This window comes from Haematobia irritans, chromosome 3 (genome assembly GCF_050003625.1).
Source record: "Haematobia irritans isolate KBUSLIRL chromosome 3, ASM5000362v1, whole genome shotgun sequence".
NCBI classification, from domain to species: domain Eukaryota; kingdom Metazoa; phylum Arthropoda; class Insecta; order Diptera; family Muscidae; genus Haematobia; species Haematobia irritans.
In genome coordinates, this window is record NC_134399.1 from 38,516,468 (window position 1) to 38,536,938 (window position 20,471).

The 20,471-nt window shown below is 35.1% G+C and overlaps 1 protein-coding gene across 1 annotated transcript in view; it reads right to left on the bottom strand.

Moving 5' to 3' along the window:
* Positions 1–2,037: 2,037 nt before the first annotated feature.
* The window catches only part of Cngl (Cyclic nucleotide-gated ion channel-like), a 72,129-nt gene continuing 53,695 nt past the window's right edge, over positions 2,038–20,471 (bottom strand). The window contains exons 11-20 of the mRNA XM_075298663.1: positions 18,963–19,027; positions 18,446–18,599; positions 17,978–18,378; positions 17,592–17,909; positions 17,244–17,460; positions 11,721–11,933; positions 10,445–11,661; positions 10,104–10,384; positions 3,547–3,878; positions 2,038–3,485 (exon numbers count right to left, since the gene is read on the bottom strand). Of these exons, the coding sequence (XP_075154778.1) occupies positions 2,835–3,485; positions 3,547–3,878; positions 10,104–10,384; positions 10,445–11,661; positions 11,721–11,933; positions 17,244–17,460; positions 17,592–17,909; positions 17,978–18,378; positions 18,446–18,599; positions 18,963–19,027 (3,849 nt within the window). The 3' untranslated portion in view covers positions 2,038–2,834. The remainder of the gene's footprint in view (positions 3,486–3,546; positions 3,879–10,103; positions 10,385–10,444; positions 11,662–11,720; positions 11,934–17,243; positions 17,461–17,591; positions 17,910–17,977; positions 18,379–18,445; positions 18,600–18,962; positions 19,028–20,471) is intronic.

The following is a 20,471-nucleotide window of genomic DNA, read 5'->3' on the forward strand; positions in this document are numbered from 1 at the left end:
CAATCGACACCGTAACAATGCTCGGTAAACAAAAAACGAGTTTGGCACTTAAATGTGATTGCACTCAACAACAACAATTACCAGCAGTTGGCATTAGTTCAAGAGTATTGATAGAGTACCAAATAAGAGAATCCTAAACTGCTGAGGTATGATAACCAATTTGTTTCATTGTTTTACTACGGTGTTTTCGAGAGACCGGCACTCATACTAACAAACACCGACAGTCGTCGGTTGCATTGGATATTGGTTGTTGATTTTTTTTTTACCAATTGGTGTTTTAAGATTGCAAATATTGGTATTTACTAAATACACTGGTCGGTTGCGGTAGATCGCAGCCGTTCTCTGATGTATCTCTTCTTGAGCTGAAAATTCGCCAAAAATCGATAATAAAATTCGAAATTTGACTTTTTTTAAACATTTTAAAATGTTGAGATGGTGCAAAATTTTTTTATTCTCATTACAGTTTCCACAATACAGATTTTTTTCTGATTCAATCACGAAATTAATTGATCGAATTAATTTTTAATTAATAATTTAAAAGTCTTCAATCACAGAAATGGTGCTATAAATCACAGTTTTAATTGGACATACAAAAATACTTGATTAAAACATTAATTGATTCCATTAGCAAATTTCTTTCAAAAAATTAATAGATTCAATTAAAAATTTAACTGATGTTTATTGCAAAACTCAATTAATTCATTAATTAAAAACGTAACTATTTTCAATGAATTTCTCAACTGTGTTTTTAGTTTGAATAATATATTGATTGTATTGATGTTTAATAAAAAAATATACAAATTTCCATTACTTTTTTAACTGATTAAGTCTTCCGAGTTCGATTAAAAAGTAATTATATCAATACATTTTTTAATTAAAAATTTAAACATTTCCAATCATTGACTTAATTAGCTTAATATTTCTATCTTGAGTAATTAACTCAATTAGTTGTATCTATTAATTTATTAATTGAAAACTTTTCAACTCCAATCAACTTTTTAATTGGAAATTTTGATAATTTTTACTGTGTATCGAGCGGAATTAATTGTTTCTGTATCGCTTCGCTAATGTCAAAAAGAAAATTAAGACCCGGCAAAGGATATTTGTACGGGGTATCTTTTTCGTTAAGTCCATTCGCGTACCCTACAATTTTTGATAACCACACACAAAGAAAAAATACTTTCCTCCGGAACGAAATTTTAGACAAAGTATATAGTTATAAAGTACTCTCTTTGAGAGCAATTAAACTCTCAAAGAGATTCAACGATTGTCTCTAAAGTTTTTTATTTGTTTTTAAAGAAAGTTTTCTAGCGTCACAACAAATCATCGCTTCCTTCCTTCCTTCACTCCAAAAAGGCTGCAAAAGGTGCCAATGAGAGATAGATACAAAATAGATAAGTTGCAGGTTTTTGTTGGAGTTTTTGTTTCCCCAATAAAAACTCGCAAGAGTTAGCACAGAATTACTAGCTGTTTTCTATTCATAAAAAAATCATATGTGTAATATATTACACAAACTCAATAATATATAAATTGGCTTAGAAGCTTTAAATTAGTTCAAGGTATATTGGCACTGCAAGGAGTTCGCGTACGTATCTGTTAATTTTAGCAAAGAGAGTAAAATGTATTTTTACTCTCTTGCAAGTTTTTAATAGAGAATTACGCAAACAGACCTCTTGACACGAAAAAAAAATCAATAAGAGACATATCTTCATAGATCTACGACAATATAAAAAATGCTTTCATTTGAGGCTTCAACGGTTATCTAAATTCTGAGATATCCTTAACGGCTTTCTATTGAATAATTAACAAATTCGTTGAATAAACGATGGCATGAGAGAATAAGTACATGAGAGAATAAGTGTAAAATAAAGTGATTGAGGTTAAGGGAAGCAATGTAAGAACCTTGGAAGTATGAAATTATGGCCTTAGGGTGTTTCGGCTAGTAGTGGTAGTGTTGGTGGTGGTGAATAGTCATAAGACATTTTACAAGTAGTCAGTTTTTAGTATATGGATTCATACGTTTTTGTTTTCTTCTTCTTCTTCTTCTTCGTCTTATTTTTATTTTTGTTATTCTTGGGAAAGGGAGATAATACAACAAGTATCATATTATGTTAATACATTTTCAATAAATCTATATAAGATATTAAAGCTTTCAGATTTCATTATTCTAAAGTAGTATTCTTAAAAATATAGGCCATTATATTATTATTATTATTATTATTATTATTATGTTTTTTAAGAGGTATTTATATGTACAGATTCTGTTTTTTTTTTTTTGCTTCATTTACATTGAGGCTTGGCTTTTCTGCAAAAACAATGTAGTGCAGATTTCGATGGTTGCCTCGTTCTGGATACATCGATTGGTATTCGTTGGTATCTCGAGTAAATGAAATTTCCTTAACATATTAAGGGGACACAGTGATAATATATCATTTGTTGGGAGAGGGAAAGAGTGTAGGGAGAGAGGGGATTAGGGTTTAGAGCTTTTGTTTTCTCCAGCCCATGGTGACGTTGTACTTTGTTTTTGTTTTTCTTTTTCATATATCAGCAGGAACACGTTGAGTTGGCGACCTGGTCAGTCGGGTTCGCTGTCGTTGGGCGGCACTGCCACTGTGGTCCCTTAATACAGATTAAATGCTAATGGCGATAATACGCGGTCTTTAGTTGAATTCCTAATTTTTTTGTTTTGTTGTTGTTACGAGTATGCTTGTTGTTGTTGCTGACAATTAGACTAAAATGTAATTGTACGTCTCAATACTGTGAAATTGCTTTATATTACTGACTACAATACTATCAACATAAGAATTGGATTGGGTGTTGTAATTAACTGGTTTTCAAAGTTTATCCTTATCACGATCGATGCTCATGGCCTTGAAGATGCCACCACGACCAATGCCATATCTTAAATTGAACTGATCGAGACTAGAGGCACGGGGTCTTGTTTGGGAAGTTATATGCTCGGCTTCGGTCTCACTACATTCGGTTTCAGTTTCACTGAGTTTTCTACGTCGTCGCAGGAATGTTGCCCCCAGTTTGGTATTACTCAATTGGGAGTGATCGGAGAGCGATAGGCCGCGTTTCCGTTCTTGTTTCTCCATTTCGGCAGCCAGCATACGGACTTCCCAATCATTGTGACGCATTTGTGGGCCTGAATTATCTTTATTACCCTCGATCTCCTCATCACCATCCTCAGCTTCTTCATGTAAATCCAATTTTTCCGAAGATAAACTAGAGCTGGAACTACTTTCACCTATATCGAGTACGACACTGTCACCAAGTCGTGTTAAGTTACCAGTTATATCGGCGGCCATGGAGTTTTTATTGGATTTATTTTTACTATTGCTGGAACTTCCCGACTTACCATAAGGACTATAGTCATAAGAGAAATCCTCACGACTTCGACTAATACTGGGGGAGCATGTATAATGTTTTCTCGATTGAGTTGGGGGAGAGGATGTGAACACGGTATCAAGAGAGTCACCACGCTGGAATGAACAAAAAACACGCTAAGTAACTCAATGTACTATCCACAAAAGTTCCACATACCATGAATAGCAATTCAGCAGATGATCCTGAACTACTGTCATCTTCGGCATTTGCATCTGATGGACTATCATCTTTCACAGCCGAGCTGGATGCCCCTGTCCCACTGATCTTCTCTCGATGAGTTTTCCTTCTCGATGTCGATGAAGCATTTAACTCTAATGACCTAACTTTCGACTGCAGGTGGGCTATTAGAGCATCTCGTCTCTGCACCTCTATAGCCATGCTAGAGAATTGCGATTCAAATTTGGAATGCATTTCGTTGACATGCGTTCGTATGACATTGTCAATGCCACACAAAATTTGTTGGAAGCAGTCTGGGCCCTGAGAAACACCTAAATACGTAGTGAGATAAAGGAATACTATATTTAAACACTAGGGAATATAACCGCAATAAGAGTGTGAGTGCATTTTAGTTAATCATTTTGTTGAAGATCGGCTGTATCGGGTGTATCCAATCAAAGCAGGGTAGATGACCTAGAAGCTACTTACGATAAACATACAATGTGTGTTGGTGGTGATTACGAAAGTGCTACAAAAAGTTTGTCAATACATGCGTTGCATATCCGTCGTTTGTACCTACCTTGGGATGGTCATGGTTACTATCATCAGGAGTTTTGTGAAAGTTTTTCATTTGTGTTAATAATTTTATAATCATGCTAATCAGTTTTTAATAAAGTCGATAATACAGTTATAACGAGTTCACTGGGCACGAGATTGTAATAAACGTAGTTCTCATTAACTGAAGTAAAAAATAATTGAAAAAATATCCTTAGAAACTGAAAAACTGAAACTGAAAAGTACACCTGTAACTAGTAAAGTAGTTCTGCGTATTTTTTGATCTACGCATATTTTTATTTAAATTAAAATAATTAAGCCAACATAATATTGTTAAATATAATTACAAAAATTACTAAGAACCAATAATGAAAGAGTTAAAAAAATTCTTGATTTAACTAACAAAATATGACACGAAATTTGCTCTAGTTAACCCTTAAATGCACAAGGTCACCGATTAATCCGAAAAAAAATTATAATATGCAAAATGGTAAATAAAGAACATCTGTATCAGAGAACTGCAACTGGTGGCTTTTTTCGTATTGCAATCTTACCCACAAAATATCGGTGGCAGTGATTAAGACACCAATTACCATGCGATCTTTTACATTGATACAAATGCGAGAATAAAAACACCACTTGTATATAACAATGTTCGTATGCAGTGTCTTGCAATCTTAAACCAATCGACATCGTAACAATGCTCGGTAAACAAAAAATAGTTTGGCACTTAAATGTGATTGCACTCAACAACAACAATTACCAGCAGTTGGCATTAGCTCAAGAGAATTGAGAGAGTACCAAATAAGAGAATACCAAACTGCTCAGATATGGGTAACCACCCTGTAGGAAGTCTGGGGACATGTGTCTCTATGTCACCACTTTTGTCAACTATTATGGTGACATTGTCGATAATTTGTCTACAGCTTGTCTACAAATATTTCTCTGGCTTTAATGTGTAGAGAAATTTATGACAAATGAGAGTCAATGCTTCTTCTTCCTTTTCATTGTTTCGCTTGTTTTGTTGTGAAAACACGTGGTATCGCAATAATTGGACAATAGTTTAAAAAGAAAAGTGAGTTTTATAAGTGAATTAAAAAATGAATAAAAGAAATTACAAAAGACTTGTGAAAAAGCAATTAAAATTGTACAAGGATAGAGCAAATGCTGAAGCGGAGTTAATTTCTAGAGAGAGCACTTTCAGTGATTTTGTGCTGCCAGAAGCAAATTGTGAAACTTTTGAAGATTTTGAGTTAGCTAATTTGCCCACTCCAACTCTGAATTTGAGGGAAAAACTGAAACAGTGGTACATCGAAATATCGCCTTCGAGAAAGTGTTTGGAGAAGCTGCTCAGTATATTGCAGGAGGAAGGCCTAGACGTTTAATTTATTTAGTTAAATATACATAATTAATTTAATTTGAATTAATTAAATATACACAATAAATATGATTTTAATATCTAAATTTACGCCTTTTTGTTTGGTAAAAAAGTGTTGACAAAATGGTGACAATGGACTATTGATTCAGTGGTTCCAATGTCTCCATATGGTTCCAAAAGTACCACCTAGTCAGTAGTTCATTCTCAATGACAAGTACATGTTAAATGTCAGTAGTACAGGCGACACAGTCAATAGTAAGTCAGTACTGTTTCACTATTGACATTTCCTACAGGGCAATTTGTGTGATTGCTTTACTACGGTGTTTTCGAGAGACCAACACTCATACTAACAAACACCGACAGTCGTCGGTTGTATTGGACATTGGTGGTTGAATTTTTTTTACCAATTGGTGTTTTAAGATTGCAAATTTGGTGTTTACTAAATACACTGGTCGGTTGCAGTAGATCACAGCCGTTCTCTGATCTGCATACCACATTATTTTTTTTTTTAAGTAGTGGTTGTATCTAAAAAATACGGTGCGAATTAAACTAAATTTTTATTTACAAATAAACAATTTTGATTTTAGTTGAGAATAGATATAAGATTACACTACAAAGCTTTTTTTATCAACATTACTTTCATATTTGGTAAATATTATTTATCTTCCTATTTTTTAATTTTTTGAATTTTTGGTCAAACTTTGATTTTTATTTTTACTGCAGATTACTCAGAAGTACAACAAATTTTCCGGAAACACACACATTTTTAGAAATAACGCAATGATTTATTAAATGCAACAAACTTGATTTCATACAATTCGGTCAAAATTTTAAGGCGTAAGAATTTTTTTTCTGGTTGCATCTTAAAAGATACAGTGCGCATATAAGGTTTAAAATTTCTTCAAAATGATTTAAAGGACGTATTTTTGTCACTATAGTTCATGGTGAAACTATTACTGGTGGTGCATTAGATACAGGTGCTCGTGGCTGATTTACTTACAGATATCACAGTGAAATGGTTCCCATATATCAAATATAGTACCTCTAATATTTGTATCATTCTCTAGTGCAAGAAAATATTCTAGGTAAGGCTCACTTATTCTGTCATTGCGATACCACATGTGATGAACTTCTCTCTTACTAAAAACAAGGATGTGTGATAAAAAGTCACTTTCCAAGGAAAAGGAATATTAGGCAGTCAGAATAGAATTCCCTCATAGAACTAAAGATGATACAGAAAGATACAACTCATGAACGACAGGGAAATAAGCTATACAAATGTCTATTAAGGTAAATATTAGACTTGTTTTCTCTTAGTATTGGATAACCAAGCCGTGAGGGACTAATTCGTTTATCCAGGACATGCCCCAAATGTGCAACACTGGCATCAGCTGTTTAAAAACAATCACAGGAAACAAGTGAAATCTTACATTTTTAATGTATGATGCGGTTTGCACTGATGAGATGTTCTGGATAGAACACCAGTGTGACAATGTTCTGGCTAGCTCATACACATGAGGCACCCAGTACTAAAAAGGAAAACAGCCCTATTTGTAAAAAAAAGAAAAACGAGGAAAAACGACAAGCCAAATCTGGGGATCGGTTTATATGGGGGCTATATATAATTATGGAACGATGTGGACCAATTTGTGCATGGTTGTTACAGACCATAACTAACACCATGTACCAAATTTCAACCGGATCGCATGAATTTTGCTCCTCCAAGAGGCTCCGCAAGCCAAATCTGAGCGTCGGTTTATATTGGGTAGAGTGACCGCAACTTATACGGGACAAAAAAATGTCGGAATCTTGTTCGCCTTAACCACACAAAACGAATCCCCTTTCCAAATATTGGGATAGCCAAAATTTGAGCCCGATTAAACGACGTTTACACGTGCCGTTCGTCGCTCAAAATTTGAAAAAAAAACGAATCAAACGAAAAAACCAATTGGCGCATTACGAAAAAAAACGGTCACTCTAATATGGGGGCTATACGTAAAAGAGGTCCGATATGGCCCATTTGCAATACCATCCGACCTATATCAATAACAACTTCTTGTGCCAAGTTTCAAGTCGATAGCTTGTTTCGTTCGGAAGTTAGCGTGATTTCAACGGACGGACGTACATGCTTAGATCGACTCAGAATTTCACCACGACCCAGAATATATATACTTTATTTTTGGGATGTAGCTGTTTTGGTTGAAGGGTCATACCGGCTACACCAAAAGCACATGCATACAAACCTCCGGCTCCTATTTTTTTTTGGGCAGAACGAAAGCAACGTTACGATTGATCTCAGGCTACTGAGCCTGATTTATAGCTCCTCTAATATCCATATGAATATTTACAGTGTCGAACCCAACGATTCAAATCTGAGGGAATATTTCTGCCGATATACAAGTGGAGACTGAAATATTTATGCCGTTGCTATCATCGATATACAAAGGCTATTTTAACTTATATCGTATCCCAGGAAAAAGGGGTTAGAAAATTGGTTTTCATTCTTAAAGGAAGAAAATCCCTTCATTCGAGAGACTCCTGGGAATAAAGGTTACTTACATTCTTTTATCCACCTTTGATGGGTAAGTAGTTTTTGGGGTCCACGTAAAAACACGAGAACCTAAGTTTATCTAATTAACGTGGATTTCTGGTAAAAATTGGTAAAATATTAAAAACATAAACCCTCTAATCAAGACTGGATTCTGTATTTCCCAAAGGCCACAGACTGGCACAAATCTGTCAACGCGGTGGCTGAACAGTTCAATATTCATATAATGAGGTTTTCTGACCACAAGAAAATACCAGAGAACTGTAAAGCAAATGAGTTAGCAATACACGCAAAGAAAAAAACGTTTGGAAAACGTTTACCGAAAACGTTTTTCTTTTGTTAGAGTTTTTGAATTGCCTCGAAAACTATACACTTTTATCACCAAAAAAATTCGTTTGTTACAAAATGTTTATTTTTTTAATAAAAAAAAGTTATATTTGAACCAACAACACAGTCCATTTCGTTTATATCAAACACTGTTCTTTTCTGACTTTAGGTTTTTAATAAGACACATTTTACAGTTCATTGTAAAAATTTAACATAGTAGAATGTAATGTTGAACATTTTTTTGGAATATTTCGAACATATCTGGAATATATGTTAAAAAAAAACTTTGGTCGAAGCAGGGATCGAACCCACGACCCTTGGCATGCAAGTCGGACGTAGCAACCATTGCTCCACGGTGCCCAACTAAATGTATTTTTCTGTTAAATAAACTTTGTTTAATCGGCTCGTGGGCGCCGCAAGCTATGCTATATAAATATAACTTATATGAATAGTTAGCTATTGATGTGTGTTGGCTTACAAATTGCATGGTCCACGGTTCGATTCTCCGTCCAGGTGAAAGGTAAAAAAATTTAAATTTATAAAATCGTATAATTTCTTCTACATTGTTTGTATTACAGAAAAAGGTGCTAAGAACTAAAAAACTTCTTGGAAGTGAGAAAGATGTGAGGGAAAATGTAATTAGCCAGAAAATTTTTTTTTGGAGTTAGTCTTTATGAAATTGTTTTTACATCCTGGAAAAGAATAAACGTTTATCACAAAAAGTATATACTTTTCTTCCAAATGAGAAACGAACTTTGTTTGTCTAAAATTTCGTTTGGGAGGAAAGAATTATTTTTTTGCGTGTACTATTAAATGTTTTAGATATTACAGAGGAACAAGAATCTATTACTATGCCTCTAGGCATCCACAAGAACACTTTGCGTTTGATTTTTTAATTTTCCCTATACTAATGAAATTGTTTTCTGACAAGTATGCCCCCCAAATTATTTTACTTTATTTTTGTATTTGCAAACTATTTCCCAAAATTTTAGAAACTAATCGTGCGTATACAAATCAATTACCTTACAAATAGGTTCAATGTAAACTAAAATGGAAGAAAATCTACGTACAATTAGGATGAACTACGGTAAGTTAATATGGCCATGAATTGGCGCCAATGATTTCTTCTTTATTTTTAAATCATTTTTTTTTGTTTTTACGAATGACGAAAGAATGACGTATGTATTTCGTAAATGTTGGGGACCTAAATGTAAACAAAATTGGGGCCACCATGGCTGCCCACTTTTGGGAAGTTGAGCATTTCTGTGACTAAAGCAATTTCATATAAATATTACTTGGATTAGTTGATTCTTCGTGATTGACGTCAAGAAAAAAAATATTATTTAATATATGTATTAATAAAAAATTAATAAATTACAAAAATGGTTCATGTTTAGGAGCTGTGTTAACAACGCCATTTTGTATGCTGTTCGAAAATGGTTTTGGCAATTTTTTTTATAGGTTTTCGATTAAAAGTATTTGCCAATACTAACCAAAACTCTACGTTATGTAACTGTGCATGTGTATAATTGCATATTTACTTACTAGGAATATGTATTAGTATGTTTCAGTTACCTAACTACTTGAGATTCATTCTATGTTAGTTTCAAGGTTGCATCACATTACCTAGTTGCAAGCATTTGGTTTGGTTATAAATCGTAAGTAGGTGGAACATCGAAGCTTTTGGGTTATCGTGTGGTATACAGGGTGCCTGAGAATTTTCTCATGTGAATTAAATAATTTATTTACCTTTTTGTGATGGACTAGGAATCTGACAGGTGGAATGATTGGTTTCAGTGAGCGGGTACAAATTTGAGGGATACATGGTAAGGGTGCTACTACTATTCATTTGAAATGTCTGAGAAGCATTGGCTGCTGTGTATGTTGCTATTGATTCAGCTCGCAAAATATCGGGCGGCGACATCACCGATTCGCCATAAAATGCACTTGCGGGGGTGGTTGGAGTTAATGACGGAGATGGCAGAGGTTGCTCAGATACGGCTGTATCCTCGTGTGCACTGCCGGGTGGGCTAGAAAGAGTTGAATTGAATGTTACACTCTTGAACAGTTTACTGTGCCGCTCCACGTACCCTTCAACCGTGGGTTCCATCGAGAGGCCTCTATGATTCAAATGAGGGTCTATGGTTGCCAGAGATCTTCTTTGTTCTCGTTCATGACTGATTTTCTTTAGGATACTTTTCAATTTCCTTCGTTCGAGTGTCTCGTTCGATTCCGGACTGAGTGGGGCATAGTCATGATGAACCGTATCCAAGCGGTGGTGTTGTTGATAATGAATCGGAACACATTTCGGGGTCTCCGAAGCCGATGTATTCGTTGATGTGGTTGAGCTAGACTCGTAGATTGACATGAATTGCGAATTTATACCGGCCGTATCACTATGACATCGGTACAATGCTTCAGATATGGGAATTGTCGTCTTCGAACTATCCAGGCTGAAACTGCGAGTTTGTAGAGCACTCTCCAGCTCGGCTAGCTTTTGTCGCTCGTTCAGTATCTTGAGCCTTTTTACAAACGGCAAACCACTGTACTCTGGAGATAAATCGAATACTGATTGATATAGTTTTGAATTGCCCATAGTGGTGTCCGATGTTGCCCCATTCCCCCCGTTTCCATTTCTCGAGATGTGTTTGGCGTTCTCAGACGTCCTGGTAACGGTAACATCTGGGTGTTGGGGTCTTTTCCTCGCAGGAACTGGTGGAGGTTTAGAGCCTTTCAACGGTCGACCCTCTTTCGATACTTGCTGTGGTATATTGCCATCTGAATAATTTTTCAAAGGAGAAAACACATCGTCCGACGAGGTGTTTGATGTGGCCAAACTGGTGTAGCTCGATGAAATCATTGTGGCCAATTTGAGTTTCGACCATGGTTTTATCGGAGTATCTGTATCGGATACAACAGAGGGAGTTGCTATGGACGGCTTTAGGATTTGACTTGAGATGGAGGAGATTGCTTTGTGCGATTTTTTGGACCCATCAGTTTTTCGTTTGTTCACCCCCTCCGTTTCCACTTCGCCGCATTTTGTAATGGGCAATGAGGTGGGAGGTTCTTTCTTCGCACTTCCATTGGAAGGCATTATTTCCGTAGTGGTCGTGCTTGATTGGACTTTTGTACTTTCGCTACTCCCTTCGGCAACTCCTTGAAGTTTTTGTATCCTTTGTCTGAACGAAACCTTCATCATGGGCTTGATTTGTGCCACGGCCAAAGTTGATGGCATATTAGCCACATTGCTGGTGCTTGCAATCGATATGTTTTCTGGTTTATTGGAAATTTCAACTACGGAAGTAATCTGTGAAACAAAGACTCTTTCAATGTTAGCAAATGGAAAGGAAGGGCTCTACTTCTTACCGGTAAACTACTCACTTCCTTCCCCTGAACCATTGGGGGAGGATCATTCTTGATCTTCAATTGCTGCAACCGTTGTATTAACGGCAGCCCTTCGTTGATTTCCCTCTCTGGCTCTTCCTGTATTGATTCCTGTGGTGATAACGTACAGGTTACATGTGAATTAGGTGGAGATTTCTGTGGTGGTGTAGACTTAACAGCTCGCTCTTCGCGATCCTAGTGCAAGACACATAAAAACACATACAAAACTACTTTTAGGAGCGGGGATTGACACTCAGTAATATTTTGAGTATGCTGTGTATATAAATTCACTTTATTTGAAATTAAAAGAAATCAAAAATAAAAGAAGCAAGGATCACATATGAATTTAACTTAACCAGGCAATACACAAAAAGCCAAAATAAAAACAAAAATTATGAACACTTCTAAACACTTCCAAATGGGGAATAACAAATATTGGAGCATGAACACTTTTAATTCGGTTGATTAGCGACAATTTGAAGTGACTATAACGTTAATTTTACTTAGTGAGTGTGTGGTTGCCGCACTGTGTATAGTGTTACTGTGTTGCCGATGTGCCATATATAGTGGTAAATTTGACACTTTTTGCATCCGATCATGTTGATAAAACATCTGATCCCATATAAAATATTATTAACCGGTAGTCTATCCTCCGGGTAAGTATTAATCGGAGGATGGGACGCTAGCCTTAAATGTTACATTTTTTTAATTTCTCCACTGTCTAAATCTTCATCATTTTATGGTTGTAAGTGATGCTTTAAAATTACTACTGATGAAAGTAGTCATAAATGTGATTATAATTTGGGAAGCAGAGGTTAATGATAACGGACTGAATAGTCTAAGTGAGCCTGGAACTTAATCGGGCTGCCACTTTAACCTTAATGATAACGGAACAACGGGCTTATATGTTAACTTGATAAGGAATAGCCCAAGCAACTATTTATGTTATAAAGTTTATATTCATTAAAATGGGTTGTTAAACAAAAGCAATCGTAACAAGTATATACGGCCATGGATTGCGTAGAAACTTCTACTAAAGACTGTCATCCACAATCGAATTACTCGGGCTGTGGTAATACTTGCCGATGGGAAGGTATCATAAAACTCTTCTAAATTGTAAGTTAGTCCACACAGGGTATATATTAGACAAAAAGATGTATATACGGCCGTAAGTTCGGCCAGGCCGAATCTTATGTATCCTCCACCATGGATTGCGTAGAAACTTCTGCGAAAGACTGTCATCCACAATCGAATTACTTGCGTTGTGCTAATACTTACCGATGGCAAGGTATCTTAAAACTTCTTAACATCGTTTTCTAAATTGTGAGTTAGTCCATACGTGGTATATATTAGATAAAAAAGTTATGTATACACGCACAGAAAAAACATGTTTGGACATGGTTGCCGCATCCATTTAATGCTTATTTAGAGTATGTAATTGTCGCGAAAACTATGTATTTTGTCTTTGTACAAATAATTTTCGAGCGGAGAAAAATATATGTTGGCAATAAGCATTTAAATGGTTCTCAAATGCCGCAAACATGTTCTATTATTTAAATGATAGAATTTGAGACCATTATATGGTCAGGAAAATCATGTATCTGACAATTCAATTTTTTTACTTTTTTGCAGAGAAAAAAATATTTTTATAGTTTACGTATAGACATGTCTACAACCATTACATGGCCATAAAGACCATGTACATTGTTTTCGTGACCATTTAATTTTCTAATTTTTTTGCAGCGACAAGAATTTTATAAAAACATTGAGCAGGTACACACGATTTTCATTTTGCGCGTCAGTCGTGTGTTGATTGTTTCTTGGAATGGACGGAGAATACGGAATTATTGTGTTTTGTGTTAATTTATTTATTCAGAAATGGCACGTGGTTTTATGTGAATACCAAAAAGGAAAGTGTAATTGAAAAAAATATACCTGGTTTTTGTTCTGCATTTTGATATATGGTATAATTTATTTTTTATTTGCAGTTACATGATGTCTGCGTTTGTACATTTGATGGGCACGATGTAAATATGGAATGATTACTTATTGTTGAAATTGAACCAAACTAGAGTGTGTAAAAATATGTGAAGTTTGCTTGCACGACATTATAAATACAAATAAACAATGAATTAGATTATAAATAAATAAAAACAAATAAATAAAGTTGATTTTGTGTTTTCTTTTCTCAAGTGGCGTCCTTTTTTCGACGACGAAAAAAGTTTTTTCATAAAAATCAAAACATTTTAGGTTGTGACCATGTTCTTTTAACTAGAAGAAAAACATTTTTGACGAATAACATAACATTTTAGATCGTGACCATTGTCTTTTAATGGAAACAAAATTCTTTTTATCAATATAATAACATTTTAGATGAGGACAATTGTATTTTTCTTAGAACCATGTTCACTGAGCCAACATGGTTGCAGGTTAAAATGTTACATGGTCGCCGCAAAAATAGCTGCTATCATATTATTTTGCTCTTCGAATATGATTGTGGCAATCATGTTTCTTCTCTGCGTGTAGGTAAGTCTACAAATAATTACGAATCGATATGGACTTTTGCACGGTACGTGGAGAGCCAATTATGAACTTGATATGGACCAATTTTTATGTGATTGGGGATCGATTTATCTGAGGCCTATATAACTATAGACCGATATGGACCTAGTTAGGCATGGTTATTAACGGCCATATGTACCAAATTTCAACTGACTCCGATGAAATTTGCTCCTCCAAGAGGCTCCAAAACCAAATCTCGGGATCGGTTTATATGGGGGTTATATATGATTATGGACTGATATGGACCACTTTTGGCATGGTTGTTAAATATCATATACTAACGCCACGTACCAAATTTCAACCAGATCGGATGAATTTTGCTTCTCCATGTGGCTCCAAAGCCAAATCTCGGGATGGGGCTATATATAATTATGGACTGATATGAACCAATTCCTGCATTGTTGTTGGATACCATATACTAACATCACGTACCAAATTTCAACCGATTCGGATGAATTTTGCTCTTCCAAGGAGTTCCGGAGTTCAATTTTCAACTGAATCAGATGAATTTTGGTGTTCCAAGGGGCTCCGGAGGTCAAATCTGGAGATCGGTTTATATGGCTATATATAATTATGGACCGATGTGGACCAATTTTTGCATGGTTATTAGAGACCATATATTTACACCATGTACCAAATTTCAGCCGGATCGGATGAAATCTCGGATGAAATCTGCTTCTGTTAGAGGCTCCACAAGCCAAATCTGAGGGTCCCTTTATATGGGGGCTATACGTAAAAGTGGACCGATATGGCCCATTTGCAATACCACCCGACCTACATCAATAACAACTACTTGTGCCAAGTTTCAAGTCGATAGCTTGTTTCGTTCGGAAGTTAGCGTGATTTCAACAGACGGACGGACGGACATGCTTAGATCGACTCAGAATTTCACCACGACCCAGAGTATATATACTTTATGGGTTCTTAGACCAATATTTCGATGTGTTACAAACGGAATGACAAAGTTAATATACCCCCATCCTATGGTGGATGGTATAAAAAATGGCTATTTAAGCGGCTAAACTCGAACTTAATACCCAACTTTAGTGTGTAAATCTAACCATAGCGATAGACGAACACTTGTTTACGGGCATTTCCTAGCTCAAAATCTGCTACGAAATATCGGGACGGCTAGTGGCGTGTCGTGTAAAAATAGCCATAGCGATGGGCGTACTGCCCAGTTGTTTACGTTTATTTCTTATGACAGCCCAAAATCTGCGAAAGAATACCGTATCGGCTAGCGGCGTTTGCCTAAAATCTATTCTTATTCCATGGCAAAAAATGGAATAGTGTTGCCACCGCTTATCAAACCACGTGGTCACGTGGAAATTATTTTTTCTTGAAATAAATTAAGACATTACATGTTTTTATTCAACTTTAATGTTTAATATTGAAAAATCATATTGACAACAGAAGCACTCAGAAACAAGAAAAGAGGAAATTTTTGCCGACACGGTTGTTTTATTTGTTCGTTGGGGAAAAATGTTTCGGGTATCGCTATGGTTATATTTAAACACTAGTCCCTGAGTTCCGTTGTTTCAAGGAAAACGAATTTCCGTGTGGCTAGACAACAACAATGCCTAGTGGTGAGTTCAAAAATTTGATTAGCAATGTCAACACTATACCATTTTCCGACAAAGGAATAGAAGCGATTTTAATTCGGCAACACGCTGCTAGCCGCCACTGTATTCCGTCGTTTCCATAAGAAATGCATATAAACACGTGTTCGCTATCGCTATGGTTTTATTTACACACTGTATTACAAAAGGTAAAAAAAGCGACATTTAAGATTTAATATCACTATAATGAACTCGCGGTGCAACCTAACCAATGGCCAGTTTCTCACCCTCCGATTAACTTAACCGGAGGATAGACCACCGGTTTGGGGAAATGTATGGGATCAGCTGTTTTCTCGACACGATAAATAATAAGAAGACATTGAAAAATCGGTTCTAAGAACAAAATTATGATGAAATGACAAGCCTTAGTTACAAATTTTATTCTCCAGATACAATTAAGTTATTTTTTCATTTCTCGTCAGCATAATTTTCATTCATTTCATTAAGGTGCGATTTCGTTTCGGTAATGTGGCCGTTTGTGAAAAACTTTGCCGTGATTGTGCATGTGTCGAATAGGGACGCCATTAAATTTATTAGTGCATAAATATTCGTGATGGTTATTTTTTCTTGACTAAGAGTGTTTTTTTGTAAAGCTTCTTATTCGTGAATGTGCATGTGCATTTTAAGATTTTGTGGTAAATAAAAATATTGCTCCTGCTATCATCTCTAAACTTAGGACATTTAGGTACAAATTCCTCAAACTGACTAATATAGTCAGTTTGAAGAATTTGAGGATAACTAACGCATAGCTGATCAGAAAGACTGGTGTAGTGTTCTAAAATTCTTATGCTACAAATCGACCATTGACCATGTCAACCAATTTAAAGTATTTGGAATTAACAGATAAATTGTTTTATACGAGAATATTGTGAACAGAAACAAAAATCCAGAAGTTCTCGTAATAAGTTTAATTAAATATTAGCTTCACTCGAGTACCCAATAAACTGTGGTAACTATACTTAATATTTACTGGAAGTCATTAGTTTACACCAAAAGAAAGCTAATAACAGCCTGTGGTATATGTACGCTTTATCTTTCTGTTAATTTATAAAAAGAACACCCTCCTACGATGCGACCAAAACCGCGAATATGCTAAATTTGGAGCGGATTTTGGGTGTTGAGGAACGCTTTTTAGCGAAAAAAATTATATCAATGTCACTTTCGATATTGCTTATTGGTGATACATATTAAAGTGTGTACATGGTTAATGTGGGTAACTCAATATGCACATGGAAACAATTAATAATCTTGAATAGCAGTAACTGAAATGAGGTTGCAAATAAGAAAACTAAAATCTACACAGACGGGGAAGTCGTCATCATACCTGTTTTTCTTTAAGTAAACGCAGTCTTTGTAACAGGGGCAAACCGGCTCCAATAGGGCTGGGTGTTTTGTCATGCAATTCTGCTTTTACATCTGTTGTCTCTTCTTTCTCATCAGAACGAACGCGAGACATTCGTTTCAGCATGGATTTACCATTTTTCGGTGAGGTGTTATGCAACGGTTGCATTTCCAATGATTCGTCGCTTCTTCGAGAGGTCCTTATAAATACAATAAAAACAAAACGGAGGTAAAACCAATTTGGCAAAAAAGTCTACAATTTTAAATTATTGAAAAGCATGGTCCAAAAATGTCACGGCTTCATTCTGTGATGGCGGTGATATATTTTTACCTTGATTTTTTAAGTACACTTCGGAATCCTTTGACATCATGTCTCAACTTATCGACCATTTTCTTTGAGGCACTATTTTCGCTGCTATCACTGTGATTTACATGATGGCTGTGGTGGTGATGATGATTTGCAGCATCTTTATCAGCCTTGGCCTTGGCATGTTTCTTATTCACACATCTGACCTCCATCAGACGTTTTCTACCCAAAGTCTGTAAAATTTCCTGGGCTTCTGGATAGTCTTTCATAGCAGCTAAAACATCTTCGCGTGATAGTGAAAAAAGCTCGGAATAACCAACTGATCGTACATCTGCTGTCCGTCTAGAATGCGTGATTTAGTTTTATGGTTTATGGTTAAGTAATAAACCCTATTCAAAATTCACACATACTTGTTCAGTCCATCCAAGTTGAGTATTCCAATTTCACCAAAGAAATCTCCAGCTTTCATAGTGGTCAGGACTTTCCCTGTTTCACTGAGAACTTCCAAAATACCATCGGCTATTATGAACATCTCTCGGGCCACTTCACCTTTGCGACATATTGAGTCGCCTGGTGTAAAAATGTAGGCCTTCATTTTTAGCACCAAATCATGTAGGAATTCTGGCTGGCATTCCTGGAAAATTGTTACCTTCTTCAAAACGCTCAAATTTACATGCAAAGCCAATTCTGTCTTTAGCTTATCCGGTAATAAACCAAGAGCCGTATTAATATCTCCTCCTCCTTGAATTCGTCCTCGGGACCAACTGTAATCGTACCAACGTAATACTCTACGTTTCATTCCACCTGGCACCTAGAGAAAAGATTGAGATACGACAAAATTGGTATAGAGTCTCAAAAGTAATAAAATGCCAACTTACTTTGTGGTGTCTCATGTACGTTTTTGCTCCATCCAGTAGTCTCTCAAACTCTAGACGATTTGCATTGCGATTAGTAATTACATTACCAACTTGACCAACAATGGTAGCGAAAATAAAAACTCCTATTAAATAACTGACAATGGTGAACACATATCTGCAATGAAAGGAATAGTGGTTCGATTAAATCATCTGCGTACTGGGTTTGGTGGCTAACAGCTCATCAAAGTTTTCGAAAACAAGGATGACTTTATTTAATTTTTAATTTTATTGGAATGTTCCATGAAATCAATATCACAAACAATGTTTAAAGGCTGTCCCATTTTTCGAAAACTTTGATTCTTTTTGTACTCTTGGGCGAATGATTGATTGACCAAACACAATCTATTCCGACAGATATTTAATAGCAATATATTCTATATTCATTGGTAACAATATTCATATTGGCGGACAGCCCTCAAAGTGTGATGATATTAATTCCAATGACATTCCTTGCTTATGCTTAAACAATTATGCATACCCATAGCTTGAGCCGAATTGAAGTAAGCGGGATTTGATACCACGCCGCGGTATTGATCGCGGGCCGTCCACCGAAAAATTCTGCCTTTAATAGCATTGGAGAATAGGAAATATAAAATTATTTTCATATTAATTGTTCAATTTTTATTCGCAATACACTGATAAAACAAATATTGGCATAACCATAGAGATTTCTTGTCCTAAAAATAGTGAACACACCCAGAAAGAATATTTTAATTCATTCATTAGATCAAAAGTCTCCAACAGTGAATTGAAGTAATTCAAAGAAGCAGCTTCTTTAAAATAAAGACATTTCTGAGGGAGCTATCTGCCTTTAAACCTAAGCTCTATAAAATTAAAATTTGAATATCGAATTTTCATTCGCTTTTGCAATATATTAACAAAGGTATTCATGTACAAATAACATTCATCTTAGTAACCCGAATTATAACAGGTACTTCAAAGTAAAAGTATTTTCGTAATTTCTAGAAAACATTAAACCAAAGATGCAAAATCCTCGAAATAAGTATCCACGTAAATTTGAAGGTTTCTTATTAATTAATCCAAAGATTCAATATCTTATGACGATTTCGATTGGGGAAAATGGAAATTATTTGCAAACTGTGAAGGACACTGTCATAGATTTTGGATTTTGTATCCCTCACAATATTATGAATTAACAATAACTTTGGAATGACACTATCATTTAGGCGAAAATACAATGGGGGGAAAAGTAGTGTAACACCAAGTCAACGTATTTTTTGCGAAACGAAAACGCCCTTAGTGAATATAAAGATTTTTTTCTATAAACCAAAAATGTGTTTTTCTTTACTTTAAGGAAATATTACATCAAAGACTTATGGAGGGATGCATATTTCAAAGATTAATGTCCTAAATTTAACGAAAACAATTTTTAAGCATTTATAACGAACTTTCTTTCAACTAAAATTTCTTTATTTTAAAGTAATTTGTCTTTAATATTGTTTAAATTATGTGTCCTAAAATTTAGGATGCAATATATTAGATCAATATCCTTTTTAATGCATGTTATACTGAATCCCACATATCTTTAATAAAAACTATACTACTTCATCATTTGTAAAATTTTCCCAGTGAATACACTGGCAAATTATTGACCTAATATAGATGAAAATGCAAACCAAATTTTAAAAGACAAATTTTACACAATATTAAAGACAAATTTCTTTAAAATAAAGAAATTTCAATAATAAAAAGGCCATGATGAAACAAAAATTGACCTAATATGAACGATTATGCAAACTAAATTTTAAGACATGCAATTTATATAATATTAAGGATAATTTTCCTTAAACCAAAGAATTTTTAATTAAAATTTTTGGTTGCTTTAATTTTTTTTCAATAAATTTATATCACCTCCGTTAAATTCTTATGTATTTGAAGTACGGAAAATTTTCCATGAACTAAAAAATATATTGAGTCTATGTCAGATAAAAAGGCAGATTATACACCCAGAAAAAAGGGGCTCTAA